At 48.0% G+C, this 20,712-nt stretch overlaps 1 protein-coding gene across 2 annotated transcripts in view; it reads right to left on the bottom strand.

Annotated features, from left to right (window-relative positions):
- Positions 1-20,712, bottom strand: part of LOC134354214 (alpha-parvin) — a 108,737-nt gene that overhangs the window by 42,456 nt on the left and 45,569 nt on the right. Inside the window, exons 2-6 of one of the 2 annotated variants that reach the window (XM_063063109.1) lie at positions 19,217-19,306; positions 19,057-19,127; positions 15,154-15,256; positions 6,016-6,156; positions 3,521-3,636 (exon numbers count right to left, since the gene is read on the bottom strand). In XM_063063109.1, the coding sequence (XP_062919179.1) occupies positions 3,521-3,636; positions 6,016-6,156; positions 15,154-15,256; positions 19,057-19,127; positions 19,217-19,306 (521 nt within the window). The remainder of the gene's footprint in view (positions 1-3,520; positions 3,637-6,015; positions 6,157-15,153; positions 15,257-19,056; positions 19,128-19,216; positions 19,307-20,712) is intronic. The other variant, XM_063063110.1, reaches the window with a different exon arrangement.

The raw sequence follows: 20,712 nt of genomic DNA, 5'->3' as shown, positions 1-20,712 counted from the left end.
CACCCCCCCAATCACCCACTAACCCACCCGTCCACACCCCCCCAATCACCCACTAACCCACCCTCCACACCCCCCCAATCACCCACTAACCCACCTTCCACACCCCCCCAATCACCCACTAACCCACCCGTCCACACCCCCAAACACCCACTAACCCACCGTCCACACCCCCCCAATCACCCACTAACCCACCCTCCACACCCCCCCAATCACCCACTAACCCACCCGTCCACACCCCCCCAATCACCCACTAACCCACCCGTCCACACACCCCCAATCACCCACTAACCCACCCGTCCACACCCCCCCAATCACCCACTAATCCACCCGTCCACACCCCCCCAATCACCCACTAACCCACCCTCCACACCCCCCCAATCACCCACTAACTCACCCTCCACACCCCCCCAATCACCCACTAACCCACCCTCCACACCCCCCCAATCACCCACTAACCCACCCGTCCACAAACCCCCAATCACCCACTAACCCACCCGTCCACACCCCCCCAATCACCCACTAACCCACCCGTCCACACCCCCCCAATCACCCACTAACCCACCCTCCACACCCCCCCAATCACCCACTAACCCACCCGTCCACACCCCCCCAATCACCCACTAACCCACTCGTCCACCCCCCCCCAATCACCCACTAACCCACCCGTCCACACCCCCCCAATCACCCACTAACCCACCCTCCACACCCCCCCAATCATCCACTAACCCACCCTCCACACCCCCCCAATCACCCACTAACCCACCCTCCACACCCCCCCAATCACCCACTAACCCACCCGTCCACACCCCCCCAATCACCCACTAACCCACCCGTCCACACCCCCCCAATCACCCACTAACCCACCCTCCACACACCCCCAATCACCCACTAACCCACCCGTCCACACCCCCCCAATCACCCACTAACCCACCCTCCACACCCCCCCAATCACCCACTAACCCACCCTCCACACACCCCCAATCACCCACTACCCACCCGTCCACACACCCCCAATCACCCACTAACCCACCCATCCACACCCCCCCAATCACCCACTAACCCACCCTCCACACCCCCCCAATCACCCACTAACCCACCCGTCCACACCCCCCAATCACCCACTAACCCACCCTCCACACCCCCCCAATCACCCACTAACCCACCCGTCCACACCCCCCCAATCACCCACTAACTCACCCGTCCACACCCCCCCAATCACCCACTAACCCACCCGTCCACACCCCCCCAATCACCCACTAACCCACCCGTCCACACCCCCCCAATCACCCACTAACCCACCCTCCACACCCCCCCAATCACCCACTAACCCACCCGTCCACACCCCCCAATCACCCACTAACCCACCCGTCCACACCCCCAAACACCCACTAACCCACCCGTCCACACCCCCCCAATCACCCACTAACCCACCCTCCACACCCCCCCAATCACCCACTAACCCACCCGTCCACACACCCCCAATCACCCACTAACCCACCCGTCCACACACCCCCAATCACCCACTAACCCACCCGTCCACACCCCCCCAATCACCCACTAACCCACCCGTCCACACCCCCCCACCCATCACCCACTAACCCACCCGTCCACACTAACCCCCACCCCCCCAATCACCCACTAACAATCCACCCGTCCACACCCCCCCAATCACCCACTAACTCACCCTCCACACCCCCCCAATCACCCACTAACCCACCCGTCCACACCCCCCCAATCACCCACTAACCCACCCTCCACACCCCCCCAATCACCCACTAACCCACCCTCCACACCCCCCCAATCACCCACTAACCCACCCGTCCACACCCCCCCAATCACCCACTAACCCACCCTCCACACCCCCCAATCACCCACTAACCCACCCTCCACACCCCCCCAATCACCCACTAACCCACCCGTCCACACCCCCAAACACCCACTAACCCACCCTCCACACCCCCCCAATCACCCACTAACCCACCCTCCACACCCCCCCAATCACCCACTAACCCACCCGTCCACACCCCCCCAATCACCCACTAACCCACCCGTCCACACCCCCCCAATCACCCACTAACCCACCCGTCAACACCCCCAAACATCACTACTTTATCATTTCCTGTCAGTCACCTTATGTACAGACTCTCCTGTGCCTTGAGTCACTTTATGGACAAACAATCAAGGTGTATAAACTATCTTTAATATTTATATTTATTGTGTTTTTTTAAATCATGGTATTCTTTATCTTATTGGGTATTTTTTTGTGTTGCAGAGAATCCAGAGTAACAGTTGTTTTGTTCTCCTTTACACTTGTGTACTGGAAATGACATTCAACAACTTTGAAGACTTCAGGCACACTCCGTACAGATGTACGTAGTAGCTTTTGTACTATATTCTGCATCCTGTTTTGCTTTACCACCTCAGAGAAAGGGCAGTGCAGGTAAACAGCAAGGTGCAAGTGGTTCTATGAAATAGACTGAGATATAAAAAGATAATCTTTTAGCAGCTGGGAGGTCCATTCAACCTTCTGATAACAGCAGAATAAAAGGTGGCCGGGAGCCTGAGTTTTGTATCTTCAGCCCAACAGGAGAGGACAAAGGAGAACGGCAGGGGTGGATGCGGTCCTCGGTTATGGTGTCTGCTTTCCTAAAGCAGCAAGAAGTGCAGACAAAGTCCGCAGAGGGGAGGCTGGTTTCTGTGGTGTGCTGAGCTGTGCCCACAACCCTCTGCACCTTCTTGCAGTCTGGGCCAGAGACGGGCTACGTCACCAAAGACTCTCGCAGATTTTTACAGATGTACCATGGAGAACATTCCAACTAGTTGCATTACTGTCCGGTATGGAGAGGTCACTGCACAGGATCAGAAAAAGCTGCAGAAGTTCGTAAACTCAGACAGCTGGGCACCAGATGCCCCAGCATCGAGAACGTCTTCAAAAGGCAATGCCCCAAAAAGGCAGCATCCATCTTTAAGGATCCCCATCACCCAGGATATGTGTTCGTCCCACTGTTACCATCAGGGAGGAGGTACAGGAGCCTGAAGACACACACTCAATGATTCAGAAACAGTTTCTTCCCCTCCACCATCAGATTTCTAAACTGACAGTGAGCCCATGAACACTACCTCAGTAACTTTTCTCTTTTTTCTCTTTTTGCACTACTTATTTAATTATATATATTACTCATTGCAATTTATGTTTTTTAACGATTTATTGGAAAGTACAGCTGCAGCAAAACAACAAATGTCACGATATATGCCAGCGATGTTAAACCTAATTCTGATTCTGATTCTGTGGTGGATGCAGACTGGGGCACCTTACAAATGGCAAGGGTCATTAGGGACCTGCTGACAAATGAGAACACTGAATGCCATTATAAGGAAATCATGCAAACCTTTGCAGTGCAGATTAGACCTCAGCTGAGGCACAGTTGTGAGTTGTGGGCACCCCACTTTGGGAAGGGTGTGGGGAGCAAGTGCTCACCATCTGTACTCCGGAGACAATCCTTTGGTTTTAGTTGCTTACCTGGACGACCACTACTTGGACGGAGACGTGATCGGGGAGCCGGATGGGTGCCCTGAAGTACTGAGAAACAGCCACCAGCAGGTGAAGGATTGCCACCAGACTCTTCATGTGAACACCTGGCCACAGGGAAAGGGAAGATGTTAGCGATGAGATGAAGAAGCACAGGACTGCTCCATCGAAGAACATCCCTCACACTCGTTCTCTGCAGCTCTCAGTGGGAAGCAGAGGAACAAACAGCCTTCAATACCAGGAATCCACCATCTACATCAGGAATCCAACAATATCGCCACCAAGGGCAAGGAGAATCCAAGGCGGGGTCAGTGGGCCAAGGAATGGCAAATAGCGTTTAATTCAGATTGAGGTATTGCTTGTTGGGAGGTCAAGCCAGAATAAAGCTTTCATTGTGAACAGCAGAGCTCAGGAGAGTGCGGTAGAACAGAAGGACCTCGGAGTTCAAGGATGTGGGTTTACTGAAAGTGGCATTGAGGTTAGACAGGGTGGTGGAGGAGGAGTCTGTCCTTTACCAATCAGGAAGTTGAGAATAGACATTGGAATGCTTCTAAGTTCGAGGTAAATTTATTATCAAAATACATACGTCACCATATGCAACCCTGAGATTCATTTTCTTGCACACATGCACATGAAATTAAAGAAATACAATAGAATTTATGAAAAACTATAAGTGACAAACAAACGTCCATCACACATAAAATGCTGGAGGAACTCAGCAGGTCAGGCAGCATCTCTGGACATGAACAGTCGTGGTTTAGGGCCGAGACCCTTCATCAGGACTGAAGAGGAAGGGGGAAGGGGCCAGAATAAAAAGGTGGAAGGTGAGGGGAAGGAGTTAAGCTAGAAGGTGACAGGTGCAGCCAGGTGGGTGGGGAAGGTAAAGGGCTGGGGAAGGAGGAATCTGATAGGAGAGGAGATTGGATCATGGGAGAAAGGGGAAGGTGTTAGGCAGGTGAGGCGGGGTGGGGAAATGAAGAACAGGGAAGGACGAGGAGAAAGACAAACTGAGAACAAAAATTGCCAGAAGGAGAAATCGATGATCGTGCCATCAGTTTGGAAGCTACTAAGATGGAATATGAGGACTTGCTCCCCCACCCTGAGAGTGGCCTCTTTGTGGCAAAGGAGGAGGTCATGGACCAACATGTCGGTATGGAAGTAGGAACTGGAATTAAAATAGTTGGCTGCCAGGAAATTCTGCTTTTGGCAGATGGAGTGGAGGTGCTTAAAGATGTCGGTAGATAGTTCGTTTTCAGAGATGAAGGCAGAGAGATTGAGAAAGGGGAGGGACGTGTCACAAATGGAACAAGTGTATTTATTGATGAGCTCAGCATGGGTGCATGAAGCAGCACCAATGCAGTAGTCAATGTAGTGGAGGAAGACCTGGGGAGCATTACCAGGGAAGGCTTGGAACATCGAATGTTCTACATGGCCAACAAAAAAGTAGGCCTAGCTAGGGCCCAAGTCTACCCCTTGAGTTTTGAGAAAGTGGGAGGAGCTAAAGGAAAAATTGCTGTGGGTGAGAACCAGTTCTGCTAGAAGGAGGAGGACGGAGATGGAGGAGGACTGGTGGGGTCTTTTGTCGAGAAAGAAGCGGAGAGCTTGAGGCCTTCTTGGTGGGGGATAAAAGTGTATAGGGACTGGACATCCATGGTGAAAATGAGACGGTCAGTGCCAGGAAAATGAACGTTGTTAAGGAGATCGAGATTATGTGATTAAGGTTGGGATTGATGCTAGGGAGTAGAGGGCAGGACAAAGAGGGTAAACTTTGAGAAGGAGAGGGGAGTGCTGAAGTTGAGACGGTTGATATCTCGTTGACAATGCAAGATGAAAAGATTGAGAGCAGGCAAAAAATCAGAGCGGGATATCCAAGTGGAACAGGAAGAGGGTCTGAATTGGAACTAAAACGGTTGGCCACCAGAAAGTCCACTTTTGGCGGATGGAGCGGAGGTGCTTGACAAACCGGTAACCCACCAAGACAGAGGAGGCTGCATCAGCAGCACTGGATTCAAAAGACGACCCCAGCAGATTCACAGGCAAATCACAGGGTTTGGGAATTCTTGCAAAAGAAGTGGACTTGGAGAAGGAGGTGACAAAAGAAAAGCTCAGAGTCATGGCAGGCGCGGAACTCAGTGAGGCGTGGGCACAGGGGAACAAAGGTCAGGCCCTTACTGAGGACAGAATATTCCGTCTGAGAGAGGGGAAGGTCGGAGGGAATAAAGACCGTCCCTCATGTTGCAGTTATACAAGACATGATTAAAGATCCACTTGGAATAATTTGGTCACCCTGCTGTAGGAAAGATAATCCCCTCCTTCACCAACTCAACAGGCCGAGTCTCCTCCCTCCCTCTCGCACTCTAATCCAGTAAAACCAAGTCCAGTGATACCACACTCCTCCCTCCCTGTTCCTTGCCCTCTCTCTAACCCATCAGACCAAGCCCGCAGAAACGCCACACCTCTCTCCCTCCCTGACCCAGCAGACTTACTGTCCACCGTCCACTTGATGCTCCGTGGCGGAAGCTTCAGGGTTTCATTGATCTTCTCGAGGACAGTCTGTAGTTTCTGTTTCTGGGCGATCTCAGACTGTGTCACCTCTGCCACGTTTAATTTCTCCCCCTCCAGCTTCTCTGGACACAGAACAAGGGGAGAGGTAAGTCCAGAGTGACTGATGCTCTCAGCGTGCTGACAAACACCACCGAGGAAACTGGGCAGCTAGAAACCAAGCCATTGGAGACAGACTGCTTGGGCAAAGCAGCAGAAAACTAGAGCTTGTTTTTTTCTTTGAAGCAAAAGAGGATGAGAAGTGACTTGATAGAGGTGTACAAGATGATGAGAGGCATACATGGAATAGGCAACCAGACTTTTTCCCCAGAGTAGCAGTAGCTAATACAATCGCGGAGCAGACTCCTTGGGCCGAAAGGCCTAATTCTGCTTATGGTTTATGGTTTAATAGGGCATAATTTTAAGGCGATAGGAGGTAGGTGTTCTATGCAGAGAGTGGGTCGCCCTCCAGGGCTGGTGGTAGAGGCAGATACATTTGGGACATTTAAGAGTTTCTTAGATAGGCTCATGGATGCTTGAAAAATGAAGGTTTATGTAGGGGGGAAGGGTTAGATTGATCTTGGCGTAGATTAAAAGTCTACAGGACCCATACTGTTCTGTAATGTTCTATCTTTATTTATTTACTCAGGTTTAGCTCCTCGAGCCACACCAGCCAGAAACCTTCCAATTTAATGTCAGCCTAATCACAGGGAAATTTGCAATGGCCAATTAACCTACCAACGGTAATCTTCGGACCACAGGAGGAAACTGGAGAACCCGAAGGAAACCTACACATCCCACGGGGAGGATGTACAGACTCCCTTCAGATGATGTTGGAATTGAACTCCGAACTCTAATGCCCCAAGCTGTCATCGCATCATGATAAACGCTACACTACCGTGGCACCCATGAGGACAAAGACTTCATGTAACCGCAAAATGGAGGATATGAATTTTTTATCTGTATTTATGTTCAATGTTCTTAACATAGTCATAGTCATACTTTATTGATCCCGAGAGAAATTGGTTTTCGTTACAGTTGCACCATAAATAATTATATAGTAATAAAACCATAAATAATTAAATAGTAATATGTAAATTATGCCAGGAAATAAGTCCAGGACCAGCCTATTGGCTCAGGGTGTCTGACCCTCCAAGGGAGGAGTTGTAAAGTTTGATGGCCACAGGCAGGAATGACTTCCTATGACGCTCTGTGTTGCATCTCGGTGGAATGAGTCTCTGGCTGAATGTACTCCTGTGCCCACCCAGTACATTGTGTAGTGGATGGGAGACATTGACCAAGATGGCATGCAACTTAGACAGCATCCTCTTTTCAGACACCACCGTCAGAGAGTCCAGTTCCATCCCCACAACATCACTGGCCTTACGAATGAGTGTGTTGATTCTGTTGGTGTCTGCTACCCTCAGCCTGCTGCCCCAGCACACAACAGCAAACATGATAGCACTGGCCACCACAGACCCGTAGAACATCCTCAGCATCGTCCGGCAGATGTTAAAGGACCTCAGTCTCCTGTATTACAGGTGGAAGGCCCTTTCAAAAGGGGACTAGATTGACAGGGCAAGGCAGAGAGCGGGGGAAGAGGAAAAATTGGATAGTGCTTTCAAAGAGCTAGAACAGACACAATGGGCTGAACAGCCTACACAGCAGCATGATACTGACTCACCAAGGAAGGATTAATAAGTATATAATGCATATTTATGGGTTGTTTCATATCAACTGTTTAAAAAGACTCTGAAGAAAACTAATAATGTGTACAAATACTTGTGGATTGAAAGAATGTCCTTCAAAAGCGAGTGCAGAGCTGAGCGTCCTTGATAAATTATCCTCCCATTTGATCAAAGCAGAAGTCTGACAATAGCTAAACAGCAACCATGCTTTGAAATTCACTTTGCATGGGCAAGAGAGACGTAAAGCATCTGTGTGGAATGCTCATTAAAGCTCGGACAAGGAATAGGATATAAAGGACAGAATGGGATTATAACAGAGAAACATCTTCAAATCCTTTCTCTGTTTGTTGAGTAATACATTTTCAGTGGTTTAAAGCCGTGCCACAGGAGAACAATAAACTAGTTCCAACTCTTTGAAAGTACAATTCAATTCGTCCCTCTCCTGCTCTTAAGAACACTGACGTGCAGAGGGATCTTGGGATCCACGGAGAGGAATAAACAGTTGACGTTTCGGGCTGAAACTCTTCATCAGGACTAGGGCAGAATAAGAAGGGTTGTGGGGGAGGGTAAGAGGTGTACAGCCTGGCAGGTGATAGGTGAGACCAGGTGAGGGGGAAGGTGTGTGTGCAGGCGGGGTTGAGAGATACAGGAGTAAAGTAAGAAGCTGGGAAGTGATAGGTGGAAGAGGTAAAAGGCCGAAGAAGAAATCTGATAAGAATGGACCATGGGAGAACGGGAAGGAGCAGGGACAGCAGGAGGTGGTGAGAGCAACTGTGGAGAAAGGAAGAGGTGACAGGGGATCCAGAATGGGGAAAGGACAAAAAGAGTCTGGGGGAGAGGGGGGAAATTATTAGAAGAAATTGACGTTCATGCCATCAGATTGGAGGCTACTCAGAATGAATATGTGGTGTTGCTCCTCCAACCCAAGGGTGGCTTCATTGTTCTGGCTTCTTATTTTATCTTAACTATTTAATAGACATACAGTATATATACTTAATGTAACTCAGTTTTTTCTCTTTATACCTAATTATCCTGTATTTCATTGTACTGCTGCCATAAAGTTAGCAAATTTCACAAAGCAAGATAATGATATTAATCAGATTCTGATTTAACAGGATGCTGCCTAGATTGAAGAGAATGTCTTCAGATGATAGGTTGAGCAAGCTTTTCTCTTTGGAGGAAAGGAGTGTAACGCCCTGGGAAAGGTTTCACTGCTAATGTAATGGTTTTTCTGTAGCAGCAGTGTTTGGGTTATGACTAGAGATAACGGGGGCTTTGGAATGTGCACTGTCCAGTGAGGGGAGTGTTTTTCCTTCTTGTGTGCCTGAGAGCGAGATATTCGTGGGCTGTTGTTCGGCAGAAGATGGAGAGAGAAGATGCTAGAACAGAGAGGTCATAGACAGCAGGGCAGAGTGGGCTTGGAGTGGGTCCGGGAATCAACGAAGCCCGGAAAAATCGATAGAGGACCAGTGGAACGGAAACCGTGAGCTCCAAATTGTGCACGTTAGACTGTTTCATTAAAATGGGCCCTTTTCTTTTTGTTTTTCTTTACTAAACCTTGAGTCAAATTAAGAATTATAAAGCTAAATCGTTTAATTGCATATGGTGTACTGTCTGTTGTTTCGTGGTACTGATTTGTAATGGAGGAACAGATCACACAGCATCCACACAAACAAGAGGTTTTTCACCTCAGGTTCTACAAGTTTGGCAGGGCCAGAGACTATCTTCCTTAGACTAACGCCGCCGGCCAAATCTGAGGGTTACAGTTGTGGGGGCTCGTCCGGGACTGATTTTGTTGGATGCTGTGTGATTGCCCTGAGCACCGAACCAATGGGTTGTGTGTTTAAGACTGTGCTGGTACGGATGCTGCCAGGGTGGGGCGGTGGTTACCAGTAACTAATGTGTGTGTGTTGAGTGGTGGTTACCCGTAACTAATGTGTGCATGTTGAGTGGTGGTTTACCAGTAACTAATGTGTGCGTGTTGAGCGGTGGTTACCAGTAACTAATGTGTGCGTGTTGAGTGGTGGTTACCAGTAACTAATGTGTGCGTGTTGAGCAGTGGTTATCAGTAACTAATGTCTGAGTGTTGAGCGGTGGTTACCAGTAACTATAGTGTGCGTGTTGAGTGGTGGTTACCAGTAACTAATGTGTGCGTGTTGAGTGGTGGTTACCAGTAACTAATATGTGAGTGTTGAGCGGTGGTTACCAGTAACTATAGTGTGCATGTTGAGTGGTGGTTACCAGTAACTAATGTGTGCGTGTTGAGCGGTGGTTACCACTAACTATAGTGTGCGTATTGAGCGGTGGTTACCAGTAACTAATGTGTGTGTGTTGAGTGGGGTAGATATTCGCACTCTGGATGAATTGTTAATTCGACTTTTAAGTACTGTTAAAGCTGTAGGCAAAGTTACTATTGAGGGCCAGAGATTTGACAAAATAGCAGGCACAGACTTTCTTTTAGTTCAGACTAGCGCTGACGTAACGGCAGTGGGACTGCCTGGTACTATTGGGGTCCCAGGAGAGGGAGGGGCCGTGCGCTGTCCATACTTTCTGGGGGGAGGAGAGTGTAGGTGAGCGGGACGAATCGCAAGTCGAGTCTTCTGTAGCTGGGGGTGGAGACTGCAAAGACAGGGTTCTCTCGTTTCTGCTTAGCGAGGGGGAGGAGTGGTCTGATTTGGACTGTCTAATGAGTCCCCGTCCCCCAGAGAAGAGTAAGAATTCTGAGTTAGTATCTGCCCTTACCTCTCTGGCGAATAAATAGAAAAATGCCCAGGTCCCAAGTCCCAGCTATGGTAGGCTCCACCTATTCTCAGGAACGAAGCCCACTCCTAAAGGGGAAGAGGAGTGTGAGACTTGGGAGGAGCTGACCTGTCAGTTGTCAGATGAGTGACAGTGCTCTGATGATGTAAAGCGACAACAGATTGGTTGAGAGTTTGAGTGGGCGGGCTGCTGACACTGTGAGAGCCAAAAAGTCTCAGTACCCCCTAGCAACTATGGGCGATTACATGGGAGTACTGGAAAATGCATTTGGCGCGACAGGAAGCCCAATGGAGCTCATGATGGGGTTTCAAAACATGTGTCTGGAGAAGGGGGAGAAGCTTTCTGCCGACATCTTTCAGCTAGAGAGGCAGATAAATTGCTTGCAATGCAGTGGGGTCATTCAGGCGACTGAGGTGAATCAGTTAAGAATGGACCAGATAGCAAAGGGCACCCACTCCCAGGACCTGATCGCTTGGAGTCTCCAACTGTCTCGTAAGATGCACCCCCACCCTCATTTGTTGAGCTGATCAGAAAGTACGAGAGGAGGAGAATTTGTCAGAGGCGTGGGAGGCCTCCGTCAGCAGGGTACAGTCCTTGGTAGTGGTCCCCTGCGGTGAAGTGACCACGGATAGCCTGCCCCGGGGAGCGGCGGAGGAGATTGTGGCCGAGTTGAGAACTGAGATGTCTTGTTGTTAACAGCGGGTGTGACCCCCCCACCCCCATATGATGGAGCTAATAGGGAGGTGGATCCTTTAAGGGGACCGACTATGCGGAAGGCTGCTAGCAGCCGGTGTCACGCAAGAAGGAGAGCAGCTAGTGTTGTCTGTTATAACTGTGGTGAAGAGGGACACTTCAGGTGGGGTGAGAATGTCGGGAAACCCTTTGGAGAGTGAGCCCCCGGGTACCTAAGCAGAGAGAGACATTGGGAAAACTTAAAACAAAATTCTGAGGTGATTGGAGGGAAGTGTAGGGCAGTGAGTGAGGGAGATGGGGGGGATGTCAGTGATGGGGTTATTAATTTATTTACATACACAGAGCGCAGTGGGTATATGGAATGCACCACCAGAGGCTGATACATTAGGGACATTTGAGAGTCTCTTAGATAGGCACATGGATGACAGAAAAATGGAAGACTCCAAGATCACAAAACCAGAAGATATGGAAGCAGAATTAGGCCATTTGGCCCATCATGTCTGCTCCGCCATTTCATCATGGCTGATCCATTCCTAGTCTCAATCTCCTGCCTTCTCTCTATATCCCTTCATACCCTGACCAATCAAAAAACTATCATCCTCTGCCTTAAATATACAGAAAGACATTGCTTTCACAGCTGCCTGTGACAAAGAATTCCACAGATTCACCACTCTCTGGCTAAAGAAGTTCCTCCCCATTTCTGTTCTAAAAGGATGTCCTTCTATTCTGAGCTGTGTCCTCTGGTCTTAGACTCTCCCACCATAGGAAACATCCTCTCCACATCCACTCTATCAAGCCTTCTCACCATTCGACAGGATTCAATGAGGTTACCCCTCATTCTTCTGAATTCTAGTGAATACAGGTCTAGAGCCATCAGATGCTCTTCATATGACAAGCCATTCAACACTGGAATCATTTTCATGAGCCTCCTTTGAACCCTCTCCAGTTTCAGCACATCCTTTCCAAGATAAGGGGCCCAAAACGGCTCACAATACTCCAAGTGAGGCCTCACCAGTGCTTTATAAAGTCTCAACATTACATCCTTGTTTTCATATTCTAGTCCTCTCGAAATGAATGCTAACACCACATTTGCCTTCCTCAGCACAGACTCAACCTGTAAATTAACCTTTAAGGAATCCTGCACAAGGACTCACAAGTCCCTTTACGCCTCAGTTTTTTGTATTTTTTCCTCCATTTAGAAAATAGTCAGCCCTTTCATTTCTTCTATCAAAATCCATGACCATACACCTCCCAACACTGTATTCCATCTGCCATTTCTTTGCCCATTCTCCTAATCTATTTCTTTCTGTAGCCTATTTCCTCAAAACTACCAGCCCCGCCATCTATCTTCATATTGTTTGAAAACTTTGCAACAAAGCCATCAATTCCATCAACTAAATCATTAACATGTAATGTAAGAAGAATCGGTCCCAACACAGACTCCCGTGGAACACCACTTGTCACCAGCAACCAGCCAGAAAAAGACCCCTTTCATTCCCACTCACTGCCTCCTGCTTGTCAGCCATTCCTCTATCCATGCCCATATCTTTCCTGTAACGCCATATGATTTTATCTTGTTAAGCAGCCTCATGTGTGGCACCTTATCAAATGCCTTCTGAAAATCCAAGTAAATGACATCCACTGCCTCTCCTTTGTCCACCCTTCTTATTTCTCTAAGAACTCTAATAGATTTGTCAAGCAAGATTTCCCTTTACAGAAACCATGCTTACTTAATAAGCTTGACTTATTATCATTAGTCTCCAAGTACCCTGAATAATAATAGACTCCAATACTTTCCCCTACCACTGAAATTAGGCTAACTGGCCCGTAATTCCCTTTCTTTTTCATTCTGGCCAGTTCCTCTCTTATGCCTCTATAATTCCCTTTACTCTAATGAAACACTGACACATCTGATTTTAGCTTCCCCGTCTCAAATTTCAGGGTGAATTTGGTTCACTTTCCCCGAAGAGTTCTTTTACCTTAAGCTCTCTAATCAATTTTGGTTCATTGTACAAAACCCAATCCAGAATAGCTGATAGTAGACTCAACCACAAGCTGCTCTAAAAAGCCATCTCATAGGCTCTCTAGAAATTCCTCCTCCTGCAATCCAGGACCATCCTCGTTTTCTGAATCTACCTGCATATTGAAGTCCCCCATGACTATTGTAACATTGCCCTTTTGGCATGCGTTTTCTATCTCCTGTTGTAATTTGTAGGCAGCATCCTTACTACTGGTTGGAGGTCTGTTTACAACTCCCATCAGGGTCTTTTTACTCTTACAGTTCCTTAGCTCTATGTATGATGATTCAACACCTTCCGTCCCTATGTCACCCCTTTCTAATGATTTGATTTCTTTTTTTTTAACCAAGAGAGTAACACCGCCCCCTCTGCCTTCCTGCCTGTCCTTTCAATGCAATGTGTATCCTTGCACATTAAGCTCCCAGCTATAATCCTCTTTCAGACATAATTCAGTGATGCCTACAACATCATACCTGCCAATCTGTCACTGTGTTACAAGTTCATCGACCTTATTCCGTATACTGCGCTCATTCAGATACAACACCTTCAGTCCAGTATTTACCCTTTCGATTCTGTCCCACCATGCTTAACCTTTTGATTCCTAACTCTGTCTGAGGTCTTAACAACGTCTGCTTCCACAACCTCTCCACTAACTGTTTTGGCACTCCGGTTCCCATCCCCCTGCAACTCTAGTTTAAACCCCACTGTGTAGCATCAACAAACCTTCACGCTAGGATATTAGTCCTTCTCCAGTTTGGGTGAAAACCGTCCCTTTTGTACAGGTCCCACCTGCCCTCCCTCCTACACCAACTCCTTAGCACTTATTAAACTGTATTATCTTCCTAGTTCTAGCCTCACTAACAGGTGGTACAGGTAGCAATCCTGAGATCACAACCCTGGAAGTGCTGCCCCTTAACTTGGCACCTATGTTGGAGAGAAGGGCCAGATAGAATTTAGAGTAGATTAAAAGGCCAGCACAACATTGTGGGCCGAAGGGCCTGAATTAGCTGTACAGTTCAATGTTCTATGTGCTCTGGAAAGAGTGTCATATGTAGAAAGGGTGGTGAAGGCAGCATTTGGCATGCTGGCCTGATCAGTCAGGGCACTGAGTACAGAAGGTGGTATGTTTTTGTACCATTGTACAAGACATTGTTGAGGCTACATTTTGGAATACCATGTTGGTCACGTTACTCCAGGAAAGATAGTAGAGTAACAAAACAGGATGATATATTATTTACTTATTTATTGAGACACAGCTTGGCATAAGCCCTTCCGGCCCTTCGAGCCACACTGCGCAGCAATCCCCCCATTTAACTTAGCCTAATCACGGCATGATTTACAATGACCAACTAACCTGCTAACCAGAACGTCTTTGGACTGTGGGAGGTAACCGGGGCACCCGGGGAAAACCCACATGGTCATGGGGAGAATGTAGAAACTCCTTACAGACCGCAGCGGGAATTGAACCTGGCTTGCTGGGATTGTAAAGTGTTGTGCTAACCACTATATTACCGTGCCTTGGTGTCCATGAATATTCCATTACTGTGCAAATGTGACTTTGACCTTTTGAAGAGAATTGTCTGAGACTGATTGGATTGATATGAGAAGGTTCTTCTTTAGCCAGAAGATCGTGAGTCTGTGGAATTCATTGCCACAGGCAGCTGTGAAGGCCAAGACATTGAGTGTATTTAAAGCACAGGTTGACAGGTTCTTGATTAGTGAGGATGTCCAAGGTTGTGGGAAAAAGGCAGGAAAATGGGGTTAAGGATAGTAAATCAGCCATGAAGGAATGGTGGAGCAGACTCGATGGGCTGAATGGCCTAATTCTGCTCCTATGTCTAATGGATTGCTCCACAAGGAGCCAGAATGGAGCAGGTGGCCCAAATGCCCTCCTTCTATATGGTTTAAATTCCATGATTCTCACCAAAGAGCTTCTGTAGGACTTGACCGTCGTAGAGATCTTCAGCTAAATCCTTCACAATGATCCTCTCTTCTACCAGCTCATCATTAATCCAGTCGATGAAAACCTGGTTGGAGAACGGACAGGGGTCTAAATGAAACCAAGCTGGACAACACAAGACCCTTCAAGTTCAAGTTCAATTGCCATTCAAGCACAGTGAAATGTATACAACTAAATGAAACAAGTGCACCTCCAGAGCCAAAGTGCATAACACAGTATGTACACACACACACGGCACATAATCAGAAAAATAACATTAGCACAAGTCCCAAGTAGCATGGCCTGAAGATTGATGGTGCATGGATGTTGCCCAAGAGACCACGTTTCTGGAAGAACAAGCCCAGAGCAGTTCCTCATCTCGAGCTGGGTCAGTTCCAGGTGAAGGCAAATCCAGTTTGTCTTCCCAGGAATGAACACTGGAAAGCTAGCCTGCAGGGGCCAGCCCCCAACCCAGCACAGATTCCAGCTCGCCAACCGTGCCTCTGTTCTCTTGCACACTGCTCCCAGCACCCTCCCCCTGGGGTAGCAGTGGCACGAGGGGCTGGAGTGCACCACGATCAAGGCAATGCAGCTCCTCGCCAATGAACCAGACCTGCAGTATTTTATATTACCAATGCCTAGCAGGGTCTTGTAATCACAAGAAAAACCATTTAAGACACACATTCACACCACGTGACTCTTCGCTGTACATGGTATGGCAGGGTTTCAAATTGCAGGGCAGAGTTCAAAAGTCAATCTCATTGCAGGTAGAGATAGCAATACTTTAATACATCACTGTACAGAACAGCACTCAGTCAAGGAGGTGTTGTCCAGTTCTCTGAGCCAGAACCCCTCCTCCAGCAGCTCTACTTCCCCAAGACTCTTCACAAACTTCTCTGGACATGTGGTGGAGCGTATTCAGACTGGCTGCATCACCACCTGTTATGGAGGCTCCAGTGCACAGGGCTGAAAAAGCTGCAGAGGGTTGTAAACAGCCATCTGCATCATAAGACCATAAAATATAGGCGCAGAATTAGGCCATTTGGCCCATCGAGTCTGCTCTGCCATTTCATCATGGCTGATCCATTTCCCTCTCAGCCCCAATCTCTTGCCTTCTCCCCGTATTCCTTCATGCCCTGACCATTCGACAATCTATCAGCCCCTGCCTTAAACATACACAATGACCTGGCCTCCACAACCACCTGTAGATACCGAATTCCACCGATTTACCACTCTCTTCCTCATCTCAGTCCTAGATGGATGTTCCTCTATTTTGAGTCTGTGTCCTCTGGTCTTAGGCTCCCCCATCATAGGAAACAGCCTCTCCACATCCGCTCTATTGAGGCATTTCAACACTTGCTTGGTTTCAAAGAAATCCCTCCTCATTCTTCTGAATTCCAGTGCGTAGCTTCCTCGTATGATAGGCCTTTCATGGGCACTAGCCTCCTCATCATAGAACATGTTGAAAACCTGATGCCCTAAGGTGGCATTCATCATTAAGAACCCTTGCCATCCAGGACATGCCCTCTTCCCGTTGCTGCCATCATGGAGGTGGTACAGGAGCCTGAAGGCACACTCAATATTAAAGGAATAACTTATTCCCCTTTGCCATCAGATCTCTGAAGGATTTATGAAACCACCCTCATTATTCCTTTATGTTTTGCCTAATTTATTGGATGTCAGGGTGGAGATACATCTCCACCAAAAGAGGTGAAAGGCACTTGTTCCCTCCACTAGCCTGTGAGTCACCCTTGGGCAAGGTGTAGCACCTTGATCAGGGTTACATGAAGCCACCGCTCCCCTCTCATAAAGCCACCGGAGCAGGTGGTGGATGGTCGTACGAGCAGCCGGTACATACCACAAGTCCTGGTATGCGACCACTGACACCAGGCAGACAATCTCTGAAGACACTGCCCAGAAGAAGGAAATGGCAAACCACCTCTGCAGAAAAAATTGTCACGGGACCATGATCACCTACGTAATACAATACAGCACATAATGAGGATGATGATGAGTTTATTTATAAATTGTGATTGTATGTCTTTGTGATGTACAGTAGATCACAGGTAAAGCCCTCCCGACCATTGAGCACATCTTCATGAAACACTGTCATGGGAAAGCGACATCCATCATCAGAGACCCTCACCACCCAGACCATGCTCTCTTCTCACTGCTGCCTTCAGGTAGAAGATACAAGACCCTCAGTACTCGCACCACCAGGTTCAAGACCAGACATTACCCCTCAACCATCAGGCTCTTGAACAAAAGGGGATAACTTTATTCACATGCCCCATCATTAAAATGTTCCCGCAATAAATGATTTTACTTTAAGGACTCCTTATTTCATGTTCTCAATATTTATTGCTATTTATTTATATCTGCACTTGCACAGTGTGTTGTCTTCTGCACTCTGGTTGATCTTTCATTGATCCTGTTAGAGTTACTGTTCTATAGATTTGCTGAGTATGCCTACAGGAAAATGAATCTCAGGGTTGTATGTGGTGACCCATATGTACTTTGATAATAACATTTACTTTGAACTTCGAGCTTTGAAAAGAACAAACTTCAGGACGTACAAGACAGTGACAACATATCTAATTCTGATTCCTCAAAGACTGATGAAAGTTTCTACTGCAATTCTCAACGAATATACTGCTCTTCAATAAATAGAACGATGAATGATCACGGTCAACTAGGGGAATGCTATAAAAGACAGGTGCAGTAATGGTTCTTGAGTTCCCCTTCCCCACTCCCATCAGTGGCTATGCCTTTAGCAGCCTGGTCTCCAAGTTCTGGAATTTCCCCACACCTCTGCCTCTCAAGTTGAAACTTAATTTCCACTCAGCCACACGCATGTATACAGCTAAACAAAACATCGTTCCTCCGGGCCAAGGTGCAAAACACAGCACATACAACTACAATGCACCGAGAGCCACAAAGTCAAGAGCACATTCCTGCGAGGCATAGCCTGAAGACTGGTGGTGGATGGGAGTCCTTAACAGTGAGTCCATAGGTTGTGGGAACAGTTTAGTGTTGGGGTGAGTGAAGTTAAGTGAAGTTTTCACTTTTGGTTCAAGAGCCTGTTGGCTAAGGGGTAATAACTGTTTCTGAACCTGGACCTCGTGGTTTGAGTCCTGAGGCTCCTGTACTTTCTTCCTGGTGGCATCAGTGAGAAGATAGCATGTCCAAGGTGGTGGGGGCTCCTGATGATGGATGCTGCTTTCTTGTGACAATGTTTTGTGTAGATGTGCTCAATGGTACAGGAGCCTCAGGACCACACCACCATGTTCAGGAACAGTTATGACCCCTCAACCATCAGGATCCTGAACCAGTGGGGATAATTTCAATCACCCCAACACTGAACTGTTTCCATACCCTATGAATTTGCTTTTAAGATCTCTTCATCTCATGTTCTCAATATTTGTTGCTTATTTATTATCTTTTTTTCTCTTGTCTTTTGCACGTTGGTTGTTTGTCCCTCCTGTTGGGTGTGGTCTTTCATTGATTCCATTGTGTTTCTTGGATTTACTGTGAATTCCTGCAGAAAATGAATCTCAGAGTTGTATATACTGTATGTACTTTGATAATATTTTTTTTAAATGTATTTTTTTGTTCTTGTAACAGTCAATAAATAGCTGTAACGACTAATTTTTATGCCTCATTTTTGACTTTTGAAGAATGTCTGGAATCTAAAACCAGCAAATCCACCTGACCCTACATCAGGGGTTCCCAGTCTGGGGTACATGGACACCCTGGTTAATGGTATTGGTCTATGGCATACACAGTAACAGTAACTACATGTTGCAAACAATCTGGTTGGATGTGACACATCGAGGGATACCCTGAAGCCTCTGCCCACGGCACACACATTGCACCGTCTGTTCCTACCTTGATCAACTCCTGCAGCTTGGCGTCATTCCTCGAGTTGGGGTCGAGCATCGTTCGCACCTCATTCTCCTCTAGACGGGAAAGAAGAAGGCAGTGATGAACTGCTGGCCCGACCTCCACAACCTTCGGTGCGCCGGCCGCATTAACTGTGGTCTCTTACCCAGCACTGTGTCTTCACGGTCCAGCTCGATGGGGATGGGACTGAGAGGCAGATTGATGGCGTTCTTCCCTTCCTCCTGCAGCTCGGAGACTGAGGGCGAGAGGGAGCAAGGTTGGGGGGGAAGGAGAGAGAGGTGGGGGCAGTGGAGGGGGTGAGAGGGGCGAGGGAGATGGGGCATAGGTAGGGGGAGAGAGAGGGAGGGAGTTGGAGAAAGAGAGAGGGGGGAAGGGGAGGTAGAAGAGGGGTGAAAGGGGGAGGGAGGGAGAGAGAGACAGTGAAGTTGATGGGGAAGGGGGAGAGAGGGGGTGAGTGGAAGAGGGTAGGGGAGAAATTTATTTTAATTTTAAGAAATTCCTTGTAACATATGTATTGCACTTACTGTTACCAGAAAACAAACCAATTTCAGGGCAGATGCCAGTGACAATGGAACAGATTGAGATTCTGATGAATCCCTTCTGCCTGCCTGCGGTCCAGGAAGAGGCAAAGCAAAGTCAGGATGGTGCTAAACAGCAACTCCTCTGCTTGCACCCTCAGAAACAGCTCTACTTCTATCTTTGATATCTCCTTTTCCCCCCTTTTCAAGGTTCTTTTGAAGACCCTGACCTGGAGTTGCACTCTGACTTTGGTTCTTTGCGGGAATGGGACCCGCTCTCCAGGTCTCACTACTAGCTGCTTTTTGATCTCCAAAGGACACGGCCTGGAAGGCCAGCACGCCTTCAGGGCTCCAGGACTTTGTGGCTCTGGAGATGGTGCTGGTTCTACACCGGTGCCCCTGGCTGAGGTGTTGTGGGAGTACATGGAACATCGGGAGCAGCAGGTTAGCTGCTGTGGGCTCTGTGTCCAGAGATCTGCGCCTTTACGGTGCCGACTCTCTGGATGCAGAGCTTGGAAAGAGCGACACAACAGACTTTTAATATCGTAAATCGGCGCGTTGTTTGTTATATCTCCCCTCTCACTGTGAAATGGGGACATCTTTTTTACCATTATTAGGGAGAGAGACAGCCTTTGGTATGTCGGATACCGGGTGAACGAGTAGTCTTTGGGGTACTGCAAGTCTGTGTCTTTATTGATGCTTTGCTGCACACTTGAGTGCTCGGTGAGGGGCACTGATACTTTTTTGCCAGTGGGGGAGTGGGGGCTGTTGCTTAGCTGCCGCTTATGTGTAGAAGGGGGGAGCTGGGTGGGGGCTTTGGGGTTCTAATGTTTAACTGTCATTCATTCTTTGGGGCACTCCTCTTTTGTGGATGTTTGTGAAGGAAAAAAATTTCAGGATGTATATTGTATACGTTTCTCTGACTTTAAATGTAGCTATTGAAACCTGTATCAAATCTGCAGAAGATTGTGAACACGGCGCAGCACATCACACAAACCAATCCTCCGTCCGTGGACTCACTTTATACCGCACGCTGTCAGAGCAGTGCTGCCAGGATAATCAAGGACACGACCCACCCAGCCACCACACCTTTGTCCCTCTTCCCTCCGGGAGAAGGCTCAGG

The sequence above is a fragment of the Mobula hypostoma genome, chromosome 11, assembly GCF_963921235.1.
Source record: "Mobula hypostoma chromosome 11, sMobHyp1.1, whole genome shotgun sequence".
NCBI lineage: Eukaryota > Metazoa > Chordata > Chondrichthyes > Myliobatiformes > Myliobatidae > Mobula > Mobula hypostoma.
This window is presented reverse-complemented; position numbering and strand designations above follow the sequence as displayed.